This window comes from Quercus robur, chromosome 12, assembly GCF_932294415.1.
Source record: "Quercus robur chromosome 12, dhQueRobu3.1, whole genome shotgun sequence".
Lineage (NCBI taxonomy): Eukaryota > Viridiplantae > Streptophyta > Magnoliopsida > Fagales > Fagaceae > Quercus > Quercus robur.
In genome coordinates, this window is record NC_065545.1 from 5,018,956 (window position 1) to 5,032,922 (window position 13,967).

Consider the following 13,967-nt stretch of genomic DNA (forward strand, 5'->3'; position numbering starts at 1 on the left):
TTAATTTTCTAAGATTTATATGAGAAAAAATTAATCAGAAATATGGTATTCTTGCACAAAATTAGTTACTTTTGCAATTGTGAAAATAAGGTCCAATAAAAGAAAAAAAAAAAAAAAAAAAAAAAAAAAAAACAATGAAGAATGTAAAGACAATTATATATATAATATATATATATATATATAGAGAGAGAGAGAGAGAGAGAGAGAGAGAGAGAGGTTCAAGTTAGTGAAGTTATACCTGGTGTAATTTTATAAAAGTTACACATTTTATCTCCCGTAGATCTCAAGCAATCTAACAATTCAAAAAAAAAAAAAAAAAAAAAAACTATCTTACTTAATTAGTATAGCATGTTTAGTGTTCTCTCTTTTATTTTTTACAATAAATTATGAAATTCTATTCTATTTTAGTATTTTCTTCCTCTATCTGAATCACTGTAAAAAATAAAGAATCTCTCTTATGTTTTCTCAATCCATGACTTTCTTCTTTTCCATATTTAAAAGAAGAGTAACGCTAGAGATAAACAAATTTACAAATATTTTACGAAGTGTTGATGTGATGTGGTCCACATTACTTTTTAAAAACAATTATTGAGAGATATTTGTATTTTTATTTATCAAAATGATATTTGCATTTGTTTAGTAGACATGAAACTAGCTTTCAAATTTATAAATACATATAGTATGATCAAATTTTTACACTACTTTTATGGCTTGTTTGGAAATTTAGAGAGAGAGGAGAGTAAAGGAGAGTAGAGAGGAGGAAAGTAGTGAGGAGAAGAGTAGAGGAGAATGGTTATCCTCTACTTTATTTAATTGTTTTTAAAATTAATAAGGGGGAAGGGAGTAATTAGCTTTTTCTCTTGTTTGGATGTTTTAAAAATTATGATAGAAATGAGAGGAAATTATTTAAATGGACAAATTTACTCCTATTTGAAAATAGACTTATAACATTGGTCTATAATTAATTTGTTAGATTATATAATTATGACTATAACATGCAATATTTTTTTTGATAATTTTTATTTTTTTTCCTGATGTGAATTAAATAATCAACATTAGTCTATGATTAAATATTTTTTCTGCTTTTTTATTATACTAAAAAAAATCCATCCTTAATTGATAATAATTAAAATAAGAAAAAAAAATGATTAGTTTTTTTGTTTATTGAAAAAATCAACAAAATATTAAATTTAATTGTTGCAAAAAACAGATACCACTTCACATCAAACCAAAACAATAACTTCCATCAATTCAAATTCCTTGGTTTTCTCACTACCCAAACAATGGGAAAGGGCAGGGAAATCACGCAATCAAACTCAAATCACTGTTGTCTTCTCCGTATACAGCAACCAGACAATGTTGAAGGAAAAGATAAGACAACAAACAAATTTGGACAAAGATAATACTAACGCACTGATTGGTTACTGAAAAAAAAAAAAAAAAAAAAAATTATTTCAGCTAAAACAAAACAACAGAATTCTGAACAGGGCTGAGAGAGGTTGAGAGAAATTTGTGGGTTACATTTTTTTTTTTTACGTTACAAAACATTGTAATTTTGTTAATATAATAAGGGTAAATTAGGTAATTTATTTGGTCAATAATTTATGTACTCTACTCTTTCTCCAAAACTATCCAATTTAGAGGGACTAAAAATGAGGGGTTAGAGATAGTTGAAACCCCTCCCCCTCTTTCCTTAAAAAAACTTCCAAACAAGGTAATTGAATTATTCTCCTTCCCTTTACTCTACTCTCCCTCCTTTTTAAACTTCCAAACAAGGCATTATTGTCTTTCTAATTTGTTTATAAAATAGAACACTAAATATTAAAATTTTTTAGAAGTACAATTATTAAAATATCGGAGAAAACAAACAAAATGAATCGCAGATCGTGTGGAAACTCAACTAATAGAATCTAAAATGATATCCAAATTTATATAGGTGAAAAAAAAAAAAAAATTTGGACCTTAACCGGCCGAATTTCCTACAAACTCTAAAAAATTGATTTATTGCGTCATTAACAAGTATTTGCTAATAGCCTCATTGTGAATGTTAAGTACTTCACTGTATACAATTATTTGCCAATTGCGAATAGCCTCACTATATTCACTGTATATGATTTGTTTGCCAATTGCGAATAGCCGCACTGTACTCACTATATATGATAAGTTGTGTGCATTTATTTAAGTTGTATAATTGTTTATTTGAATTTGGCAAATTAACCTCTAGCATAAACTGTAGACTGCAAATGTTCTTGCCATTGATGGATTTGGATCTGGTTAGGGGGTATAGGCGTATAGCACCATGCAATACCTCCTAATTTACTTATAAAAAGTTTCAACTTTTTTCATCTTTTTACCTCTTCTAACTTTTAAATATTTGTACTTTTGTAACTTCTTTGATCCATTGGCTAGTATTACAAGTTATTTTCTTAACTTTTGGTTATAACTATTGAAAAAGTATTGTACGATTTATTACACCTGATCTCAATCCACCACTAACTAACGATGAATCACATTGACTGATTAATGCAATAATTGTTGGAGTTTAATTATTAGATATTTGAAGAGTATAGCTAATGTGGATTTCTACAACAATAAAAACAAGCTTCCTAGTTCAAAAATAACATAAGCTGTGAAAAAATTAACATTTTGTATTAGATGACAATGTTTTTATTGGTGTGGATTGCCATATCGGTTATGTTCCGGAAGTATAATTATTATTATTATTATTATTATTATTATTATTATTATTATTATTATTTTCGTTTTATATAGTAGTGTACAGTAAGTAGGTTTCCGGAAGTACTTAATTATTTTTTTTCGTTTTATATGGTAGTGCACAGTAAGTAGGCACCACGAACAAACCAACACATTGCTTTCAAATTATAATGGAACTATTTGCAAACTCACACAATACATGAGAAAATGTAATATAATTATTGTATAAGAATATAATATAAAATTTGTAAGATAAATAGTGCATGTGTCATTTAAAAGTATTTTTTTTATATAATTTGTATGTAATGTAAAGTATTTTCTTTTTTAAAAAATATTTTTTTGTATAAATGGAGAAAATGTTATTAAAATGATTTTTTTAAAATACTATAATTAGTTGACTTATTTGAACATATCCAAGAATATTTTAAATAAATAAAAAAACATACACCCTCATTTCATGGAACACATATAACATGTTATATTAAGTTTAAACTAGATGATACCCCGTGCAATGCGCGGACTTCTTTACAATTTCATTTGAAATCATTTTTATGTATATTAAAATCTACATATCATACTTAATACTTTTTTTTTTTTTTGGTATAATATTTATGTTTGTCTACAATATTGTTAATTTTGAAACTTGATTTTCTTAATTCATATTTTCTTTTAAAAAAATTGTATGGCACTGTAAGATTATAATATATTATAATATTTACTTTTAAAAGTAGATTTTATTTTTCAAGCTGATTAAATGATCTTGAAATCTACAAATAAGAATTTAAAGTATATAATACTTTTATATCCTAAAATTATATAAATTTCAGCAACTTACCAAAAACTTTCTCGACTACTCTATTCTCACAACCAAATATGGAGACCTTGATCACAAACACCCAATTAATTATCTCAATAAAATTAAGAAAATCATTTGTAAGTATCAACATAAAGAGAACGTGATTAAACAAAGAGAAATTTGCCAAAAACACATTCATTTATCAGAATTCAATTGTCTTTAATTGGGCTTTTGTATCCTTAAAAAAAAAAAAAAAAAAAAAAAAACACTTTTAAATTATCATCAATTTTTGTTTTTATCACTATGCTTCATACTGCACAAAATAGTAGTAAAATAAACTTACAAAGAAACCTAAAAATTATGAATTCTAACAAAATTTTAAAACAAATAGCTAACTTTATAAATAATCAATTAGAATGTTTCTTTTTCTTTTTCTTTAGTTCTAAAAAAATACATTTATAACTTTCCCAAACCAAAATCTCAAATACCCAAAAACTCTAAGCAAATCTTAATCTTCACAAAATCTACAATGTCTGACTTCAACATCAAAATCGTAAGCTATTGTCACTGAATAAAAAATGCAAGCCCCCTTCCTTCGTCATAGCCTACTCATACGGGTTACGATCAAATGACACTATAACGTTGAAGTTATGTAGGTGTCATTGAAAGGTTGAAAGTAAAAGACATCGTTTTTTGTCTAAGTGTATTTGAGATGGGATGGTATAAAAGGCTATAGACAAGTGTATATAAATGAGTAGAAGTGAAAATGGTGAATGGAAATGCAAAGAGTTTTTTGTGTGTATGAGAGATAAAAAGTCTTAAAACATTGAACCAAATAAAACAAATAGTAGTCTTAAAACATTGAATAAATAATGTAACAATAATAGTCTTGAAATATTGAATCAAAGGAAATAAAGAGTCTCTATTTTTAAATTTGTTCTTATATCTAATGTGGCTTAAGGGTATTTCAATTCTCTTCATAGAATGCGCTACATGGCAGAACCTCATGCTCTCTTGCATGAGGTCTTTGCTTATATATATATATATATATATTTATTGATGACTATTATTGTGGGGCCCGATAGTTTATGGGCCAGGCCCATTTGCTCGTGGGGAGCCCGCAAGCCCAAGCTGAAGAAAGTCGTGGCCCAAGCTCAAAAGTTTAAGGCCGAAGATGGCCCAGATATGCAGCCGAGGACGGCTTAGTCCTCGGCAAGCCTAAAGCTCCCTTGACAAAAGGGGTAAAAGAGAGCTATAAGAACAAATCCATAAGAAGATCTAAAATATCTCAGGACAGTTGTCCTTAATACCCTTCATTGATAAGACTTTACACCTAACAGAACCTGATTTTTAGGCTTTATTAACAATCCCCAACAATTCTAGGATTAGATTGACGGGACAAATATCAGTCCTGGAAAAATTGACCATACACGTGGACGAGGGACAACAAACGTAGGCTAGTATAAAAGGAAAGGTAAACTAATTAGGTGGGGGGCCATCTCACTTCCTGCAGAAAAAACTCCAGGAATGAGAATGACCGGATAATATATGTAAACCACCACGAAAAAGTCACCGCCGGAGAACCGGAGAAAAACATTAGTGCTCCTCGGACCTGATCCGAGAAGCCCAATCCCACAAGTTATAAAACTGTGGGGCTTGAATATCCATGCCGAAGCCTTTTCTTATCTGAGTTCCTTAAAATCCGGTTTAGACCAACATCCTGTGACCAAACGCTAGTCTTTTAAGCCCACTCTCTACAAATTTTATTGTGAGGGATCCTTCACGTGCGAGCCCAACGTAATCGTTGGGCCGTTTGAGAATCGTGTCCCTACAATTGGCGCCGTCTGTGGGAAGGCTTGCGCGTTGGCACGGGTGGCGCGTGAGTCAGCTCTCTAGCAAGCAGAGATTCACGAGTCTTTCCCATCTCCGGCGACGTGCAGTTGTTGCTCCGCCATAAGCTTCTACTAGGGGCTACGCCTTGCATTGCTAACGGCGCGGGCAGCTCTAGGGGCTTCCGGCCTCAAGCCAACTCTCCCCTCCCTGGCCTAGGGGCTGACCTTCGAAAAATAAATAAGTATAGAGAAAAAAGTACCAAAAAAAAAATCTTACAAGTTTTGGACAGAACCAAGGCCTTGCATGGTCCTCGGACCCAAGCCTGTGGGGAAACCAAGTACAAAAAAGAAATCTTACAAGTTTTGAACAGAACCAAGGCCTTGTATGGTCCTCGGACCCAAGCCTGTGGGGAAACCAAGTACAAAAAAGAAATCTTACAAGTTTTGGACAGAACCAAGGCCTTGCATGGTCCTCGGACCCAAGCCTATGGGGAAACCAAGTACAAAAAAGAAATCTTACAAGTTTTGGACAGAACCAAGGCCTTGCATGGTCCTCGGACCCAAGCCTATGGGGAAACCAAGTACAAAAAAGAAATCTTACAAGTTTTGGACAGAACCAAGGCCTTGCATGGTCCTCGGACCCAAGCCTATGGGGAAACCAAGTACAAAAAAGAAGTCTTACAAGTTTTGGACAGAATCAAGGTCTTGCATGGTCCTCGGACCCAAGCCTATGGGGAAACCAAGTACAAAAAAGAAATCTTACAAGTTTTGGACAGAACCAAGGCCTTGCATGGTCCTCGGACCCAAGCCTATGGGGAAACCAAGTACAAAAAGAAGTCTTACAAGTTTTGGACAGAACCAAGGCCTTGCATGGTCCTCGGACCCAAGCCTATGGGGAAACCAAGTACAAAAAAGAAATCTTACAAGTTTTGAACAGAACCAAAGCCTTGTATGGTCCTCGGACCCAAGCCTATGGGGAAACCAAGTACACAAAATAAAAACCATAAGTTTTGGACGGAACCTAGGCCTTGTATGGTCCTCGGACTCAAGCCTATGGAGAAACCAAGTACACAAAAGCACCATCGGAGTTCCCTACTTCCCAGTCGATTGCTCGGATGGATTATTTAGAGATTATCAGCCTTGGACGGTATTCACGCGCTTATCACAGAATATTCAACTGTTATCCCGGTTAGTTTCCTAAGTTTGATTTACTATGAATTATCGATATAATGCCTGGTAGTATTGATAAATTGGAGTTAGTTAGATTATGTTTCAAGCTATTTTGCTCTAAATATTCTTGAAAAAACACACACATGGGGCACACCCATTCACAAAGTAGTGCTGTCAAAGGAACAGTATCCAAAACAAGTAAAGAAATTTCCATTTTTACTAAAACAAAGAAATAGTACAGCGTACAATGAAAAGCTGAAATCAGTTTGTGTCAAAGCTCACTACATAACCAAAAAGAAAGGAAGATACAAGAGAATAAAATAAAGCTGAGGAAGTAGATCAGAGGAGAGGTTGGCTACAGCTCCAAGACCTTGTTCTTCCTCAATGCTTTCACATGCCCACAACTCAAACAGCAAAAGAGACCCAACTTGATCCTGACACCGCTGAAGGAAAGGTGCAGGGAGTTGGAAGTTGAGGAGCTTTCTCTAAATATTTGCCTGCCACAAGGCAAAGGCGCTGATGGAGGAGATGAATGAAGAAGATGGAGGACATGAGTAGGAAGGAAGAGAAGAAGAGGGAGAGGCAAAGGGGGGCGCCAGTGAACAAAGAGAGGAAGAAGCAGGGGCACTTAGTACCTGCCCCAGTCCTGACTCCTAACACGCTGGCGCCATGTTAGATATGCTCGTGAGAGAGCGGACGGTGGTGATAATGGCTGTTTTTGACTCAGTCACACCGAAAGTGAGATGTGACGAGTCCCTGCTTCGGATTTTGGCTAAAAGGAAGGGGAGACAAATCTTGAGTCTCCGCCATCCTTGCCCTGACCGAGCCATCTCAAGCTTTATTAGGACATGGCGTTTCTGGGAAAGGAATGGTCTATTCATGGCTGACTGCTATGGTGAACGTATTAATGGATAGGGTATAACCAGAGAGAAGAAGTGAACTCTGGGAAAAGCCAGTGTGATTCTGATATGAGAGAATCACCTTTTGTCTTCTCTCTTTATATAAGGGACGAAGAAAAGGGTGCATAACCCATTCAGATCCCCAGGGAAGCCTACAGATAAGAATGCGCCGTTTCGTTCTCCCACACCATCCATAACCGTCAGATCTAGTAAGCATCGTAAAGGGAGGATATTAAAGACGCGCCTTGAATACCCAAACGACATAAGGGCAACGTGCGCAAATTAAGGGGAACAGCTCGTGGACCGGTACATTCCTTGGGCATGTGAAGAGTTACCCGCGTCCTTCAAGGGCTGAAATGAATGAGCCACAATAAAGGCTCAGCATTACCAAAACCCACCTTTCCAACCAAGATGTTGGACAGCAGGGTTTTGAGGGGCTATAAGAACAAATCCATAAGAAGATCTAAAATATCTCAGGACAGTTGTCCTTAATACCCTTCATTGATAAGACTTTACACCTAACAGAACCTGATTTTTAGGCTTTATTAACAATCCCCAACAATTCTGGGATTAGATTGACGGGACAAATATCAGTTCTGGAAAAATTGACCCTACACGTGGACGAGGGACAACAAACGTAGGCTAGTATAAAAGGAAAGGTAAACTAATTAGGTGAAGGGCCATCTCACTTCCTGCGGAAAAAACTCCAGGAATGAGAATGACCGGATAATATATGTAAACCACCACGAAAAAGTCACCGCCGGAGAACCGGAGAAAAACATTAGTGCTCCTCAGACCTGATCCGAGAAGCCCAATCCCACAAGTTATAAAACTGTGGGGCTTGAATATCCATGCCAAAGCCTTTTCTTATCTGAGTTCCTTAAAATCCGGTTTAGACCAACGTCCTGTGACCAAACGCTAGCCTTTTAAGCCCACTCTCTACAAATTTTATTGTGAGGGATCCTTCACGTGCGAGCCCAACGTAATCGTTGGGCCGTTTGAGAATCGTGTCCCTACAATTATTAAGATTAGAATTATAGCATTTGTATCTTTCCAAATATAAGTATAATGCATATGTTATTGAAAATTGAATTTTTAATGTAATCTTTTGAATAATTATAATTTTATTGCCTTTTTAGGGTCCTTATTTGCAATTTCTAATGCCAATTTTTTATGTATATTTTGGTCTAAATCTAAGAATTTGGCCCAAATAGAATAAAATTTTATAATTTTCAACCCAAAATTAATGGAAAAAAAAAAATAATAACGAAATTTTGAGCTCAAAATTGAAAAGGAAACCAACAAAGAGAATCAATTTAAAACCCAATTAGTCCAAAATAGACCGAACAGACCAAAATAGACTGAAATGGATCGAACCAGAATGAATGAACCAAAGTATACCGAATTGCACATAGCTCTAAAATTTTAAGGGAATTAAAGAAACCATGCACATAAGAAAACATGGACCGTAGTTAAAAGTCAAAACCTCCAAATGTAAAAAAAATTGGTGAAATTGTTTGGTATACACTTAAAAAAATGTGAATAGAGTATAGAGACAGGTCACAGAAAGGTTGGTATTTATTGGACTAACAGATTTGAGAGATTGAATACGTATGAAGTTATTCAAAATTTCAAGGTACAGTCACTTGAAGGAATGTTAATATTGTAGAAAGGCTCACCAGACTTGGTTTTTAGTATTCTTTCTTTTCAACGAGGGTTACTCTTACATTTTTGCAAGCTAGATATCAAAATAGGAAATCCCATTTACCAACAAACTTGTTTCTTTTTTTCTTTTTTTAATTAATTCATATCTGTTAAAATGCAATATATATTCACTGGTGGTTAATAGGATAACCCTGCACCATATATATATATATATATATATATATATGAAGCTTTGGAGTCCAGCCTGGTGCATTTTCCAGGCAGCCCAGGAACACATGCTTGTAGGACAAAGCAACCTTGGTACTTAATTGAGTTGAAATCAAATATCTTAATGCCTTGTGATTTGTCATTGTTGGTGGTTTATAAATCAATCACCACTGATTAAACACCCGTGGATTTTTAGAATACTTAGTCACAAGCATACTTGGTCCCGAGTGTGCACACATTCACATGTTTAGTGTCAATATGCTGGATATTAACAGATGATATCAAATTAAGTGAACTAGACAATGCCACTGAGTTACAGTGCGTTGAATGTGAATAATATTGAACTATATGAAGACAATATGCGCTCAAAAATGGAGTAACCAAATACCACAAAGAATGTGTGTATGGTTTCTCTTCTGGCTCAAATTGTTATATACATCTGTTCTCTTTTGCATATGGGGAATCCGCATAGATCAGCTAGTTGGTGTTTGGAATCAATTTAGAGATGAGATGACATAGAAGAGGTAGTAATTAAATCAGAAAATAAGTTCTACATGTAGTTGGCTCCAGAAAATCAATCATTTCTGTGACAAGTTCATTCTTGATCTCTTCCAAAATGGCATCTCCAATCTCCATCTCAACTTCCCTCTTCTGCTTTTCAATATCACTCCATTCTTCCACTGAATCCATGAAATCCAAGTCCAACAAATAATTTTTCTTTTTTTTGTCTCCAACCTGTTTCCCCCTTAACTTTATTCTTTCACAGATGAGCATCCCAAGCTCTTCAGGCCCCAAGAACTCTTTGTAGTGTTGCTGCCTTCTCTCATTCTTCACTTTGGTCTCTACCACATCCCTCACACAATCAAATAGAAGTTTCTTTGTTTGCTGCAATACTCGTTTCAATTTCAAGAACTGCAAGAAAGGGTTAGACTCATTGAGCCCCTGCAATCCTGTACAACTTGATTTCTCTATCGCTGAGCGAAAAAGTAATTCCCTTGATGGAGCTGAAGATAGTGAGTCTTCTAAAACCTTCTTGGGACAAGCTGTTAGATTCCCTTCTTGTCTAATCCTAGCATTTTGTTGCACTGTTTTGTTTGAAAGAGCCAGTTAACAAACATAGAGAAACAAAAAAAGACCATTAGCTTATAGTGAAGTTTGTAGTAGACCATAACCTTCATGGGAGGGTACTTCTTCCAGTACTGATACAGGGCTGAGTTGCTGACTGTCTTCCATGCATCTCCACCGAAGTGTTCTATCTGTAACCTGTTGCAGCCTGTTAACTTTGTGAGCAACACGCTGAAATCAACAATTTTGAAAGGGATTTTCAAAAGGACAGTAAAAAACTTATGAAGAGGGTAATTGGAAAAATAGCGTTTCCACCTCTCTCTCTCTTGTATTGTAGATTTTCAAAGCTTGGGAAGTTTCTTCATCAAAGGTGATGCGATCTTTAGGCAATGAAATCGATGTTTCTTCTCTATCACTCTCACAGCATGAATTGAACACTGTATTGCTGCTAGCGGAGGAAAATCTATCTGATTCCGCAATTTCTTGGACATCACTGCCCATTTCAGTGACACCATATTCTTCATTTCTACTGTCACAACTCTTCATGCTCTGGTCCTCTTTAGTGGAAACAAACTTCTTACACACAGTCCTGAGGATTTTGGTACAGTGTGGAATACCCTTTCTGCTCTTGATTAGGCCACAGCTGGCTGACCTCTTCAGAAACTTGGTTGAGTTGCTGTGGCTGCAGCAGCCAAAAGTACCTTTTGAATTTAAGCTGTTCTTCTGATACCCTCTTTCTGTAAGGTGATCCTCTAGGACGAAAGGTTCTTGGTGCTCTTGTAGAAGTTCTCCAAGCTGTTTTAATGGTTTGGGTGGTGTGGAAGCCATTTCAGTAGGTCTGTGTTGAAGGGTTTTGGAGGGGCTGAAAGACAAGCGGTTGCTAGTTTTGCTGTTTTAGCAGTGGGAGGACTTGGATGATGAAGTAGTGCAGGTGACTTAGAATTGGGATGGACAAAGCATACCTATCAGCTTGGACAGAAAATTTGGACAAACTAACATCATGTTTGGAAGTTGGGAGGGAAAGTTAATGGTAAGAGGGAGATAAAAAGCATGAGATTGCATGCCTTTTCCTCTTGTTTGAATGTTTTGAAAATTAGAACGGAGAGAAGGGAGTGTAAAAAAAAAAAGAGAGAAAATGATGATATATAAATAAAAATGGACAAATATATAAAGAACAAAATGGGAGGTACATAAAATTCATTAAATTAGAATCTTTATCCTATGAGTTGCGAAGATTGCCAGGACATAATGGTTAAAGTGTGTTTTTAATCAAGTCTTCCATTTCAGTGTTCTGGTCATCAATGCCTATTTGTTGTCATCAACCCTCTTTAACCCTCTCTCTCTCTCTTCAAGTTATTATGATGGTCCCTAAAAATTGTCTTATGTGATGGTCCCTAAAAATTGTCTTATGTGTGAAGGGTACCCATAACAACAAAGCTGATGGAAACAGAGGCAAATTGAATGCTGCTGCTATATCTGGATTCTTGAAAGTGTTTGATTACAGCCCTATCAATAACCCTTTCATAGATACACACACAAACATGCATAGTTAAATATAGTTGACTAAATAAATTTTGTGGTTGCGTATGAGCCAAAATTCTCTCTTATGCCCCTAATTCATGGACGTGAAAATGATAATTATATTCTTTTTCCTTTTTTTTTTTTTGTGCTGAAAATTACAATTATATTCATACCTTGATTTATTATACTTTTTCATGCTTCAAAAGAGAGCCATCTTCTTTGTAGGCGCATAATAAGTTGGTATGACCGTATGAGGGTCAAGTAATTTACGCAAAGACTAATAGTCAATGATTTGGCAAGGACGCTAAACTCATAAAATGTAGTAGAATAGAACTAATCAAACGCAATACAGGGCAAGCGAATTAGTAATTTGGCAAACCTCAAAAGAGTCACAAAATTGAGAATCAATTTGAAAGCATAGTTGTTGAATTCGAAAAATGTGGCAAATCTATTTCATACTACTTCATGAGAATGCCAGTGAAAGCAAAGCATTTATGCATCCAAACTTTGTTTCACAATTTAGTTAGGAGAGAAATGGATAATGCTTGTTGACCCCCAAAAAAAAAAAAAAAAAACTAGCTGGTGCCTCGAAAACTTTTTTTATTTTGGGTTTCTTTTTAATTTCTTGGATATAAATTAAGATTAAAAAAAGAAAAACAAGCTTTACCAACAATCAAAAGTATGCTTAATGATTAATGGACCCTACCTATTAATCGAAGTGATAATGGCTATTATAATCTGATTAGAAATATAAAAAACTCTAACCAAAGAGTCAGATGATAAAGCTACCAGTTTTGATACTGTCCTTCGTATTATTGAACAACAATTCCTAATTTGTCGGAATCTGGTTTGATCTTGTCCTGTGAATATGCAAAATCGCGTAATATTAGTAGTTTGAAAATTTGTTGCACCTCACGGATCACACTTTTAATATCAACATATTTGTGATAGACTTTGATGTATAATGCATTATCCAATCATGTAGGGCTCCACAACGTGTTTTAAAATTTAATGCACTTATATTGATGGGATTTGAAATGGACCTCAATTTCCATCATAATCAGTCAAGTCGGTAGCTCTAATCATTTTTTTTTTCTTTGATAAAAAAGTCGGTAGTTCTAATCAACCCCACAAAGCATTAGTGTTCACATTTTCGTTAAAAACCATTCAAAAAGCATCCACTCCTTTTGGGGAAATGAAAGTGACAAGATACCAAATTTGTCGGACAACACACATTAAAATCCCTTAAAAAAAATCATACAGAAAGCAGGAATTGAGCAAATCTTGAGGAAATGTAAACTGGTATTCATTGCACTCTTATGGAGTAATTGAGCAGATCTCACTGTATTAAAAAGCAGTAAAAACTAAAATCGAGCAAGTCTCACTATATGGGATATTTTTGTCCTCACAGTTTCTACCCTTTGACCGAACCCCACTTAAAATCATTACTACAGCTGCAAAGAGATAATATGTATGGTCTAGTTACCACGTACCGTTTCCCAATAAAGACCAAAGTTAGTCTGAATAGTGACGCTCTCTTTATTTTGACACAATATTCTTGACCAATGATTTTGGTATGTTCTAAAGTGTGTTTGGTTGGGTTCTTTAAACAACAATTTTTGTTGTTTAAACAATACAACACGTATTTTCTCAATACCTTTTCATGTATACGTAATTTTTTCAATACTTAAATAACGTTTATATTACCAAACGGCCCTAGTGTCTTATATAAACGAAAACTAAGTCTAGTCAACGAAAAACAAACCAAAAGAGAGGGAAAACTTTTGTTTGTCATTCCCTTGTTTCCTCAACCCCTTTATTCCCATGTGCCATCACATCACCACCACCACCACCGTTGCCTGTCCTGCTACCACCATTTTTTTGAAATATTAATGATTTTCCTTGAAAACCAAATGACAAAATGCTTTTGGGAGGAATCATTTTCAAAGTCACAACCAAACACATGAAACAAATCATTTTTTTTAAGAAAATGCTTTCTACATCTCACCAAAACATGGTAATTTTCAACTCAAAACTCCAATTCCTAAACTAGTCCTCATGGTTAAGCATTAATACATCTCTAAATAACTGAATAAA

General features: G+C 34.8%; 1 protein-coding gene across 2 annotated transcripts; it reads right to left on the reverse strand.

The window, feature by feature from the left end:
- Positions 1-9,612: 9,612 nt before the first annotated feature.
- LOC126709447 (uncharacterized) lies at positions 9,613-11,845 on the reverse strand. 2 transcript variants are annotated; one of them, XM_050409694.1, is made up of 3 exons: positions 10,665-11,845; positions 10,457-10,580; positions 9,613-10,369 (listed from the first exon to the last, which is right to left on the reverse strand). In XM_050409694.1, the coding sequence occupies exons 1-3, from the start codon at positions 11,175-11,177 to the stop codon at positions 9,816-9,818; spliced, it is 1,191 nt and encodes a 396-aa protein (XP_050265651.1). In that variant the 5' UTR covers positions 11,178-11,845; the 3' UTR covers positions 9,613-9,815. The 2 variants fall into 2 exon arrangements, with proteins under 2 accessions (XP_050265651.1, XP_050265652.1); XM_050409695.1 differs by having other exon boundaries at positions 10,457-10,547; positions 10,665-11,843.
- Between the last annotated feature and the right edge of the window lie 2,122 nt (positions 11,846-13,967).

Excerpts from the sequence above, each read along its gene's own strand:
- LOC126709447 (XM_050409694.1), bottom strand. The coding sequence starts at position 11,177 with ATGGCTTCCACACCACCCAAACCATTAAAACAGCTTGGAGAACTTCTA. Across the intron at positions 10,581-10,664 it reads ACAATACAAGAGAGAGAGAG|CGTGTTGCTCACAAAGTTAA; the intron begins GTGGAAACGCTA and ends TGTTGATTTCAG. Across the intron at positions 10,370-10,456 it reads AGAAGTACCCTCCCATGAAG|TGCAACAAAATGCTAGGATT; the intron begins GTTATGGTCTAC and ends CAAACAAAACAG.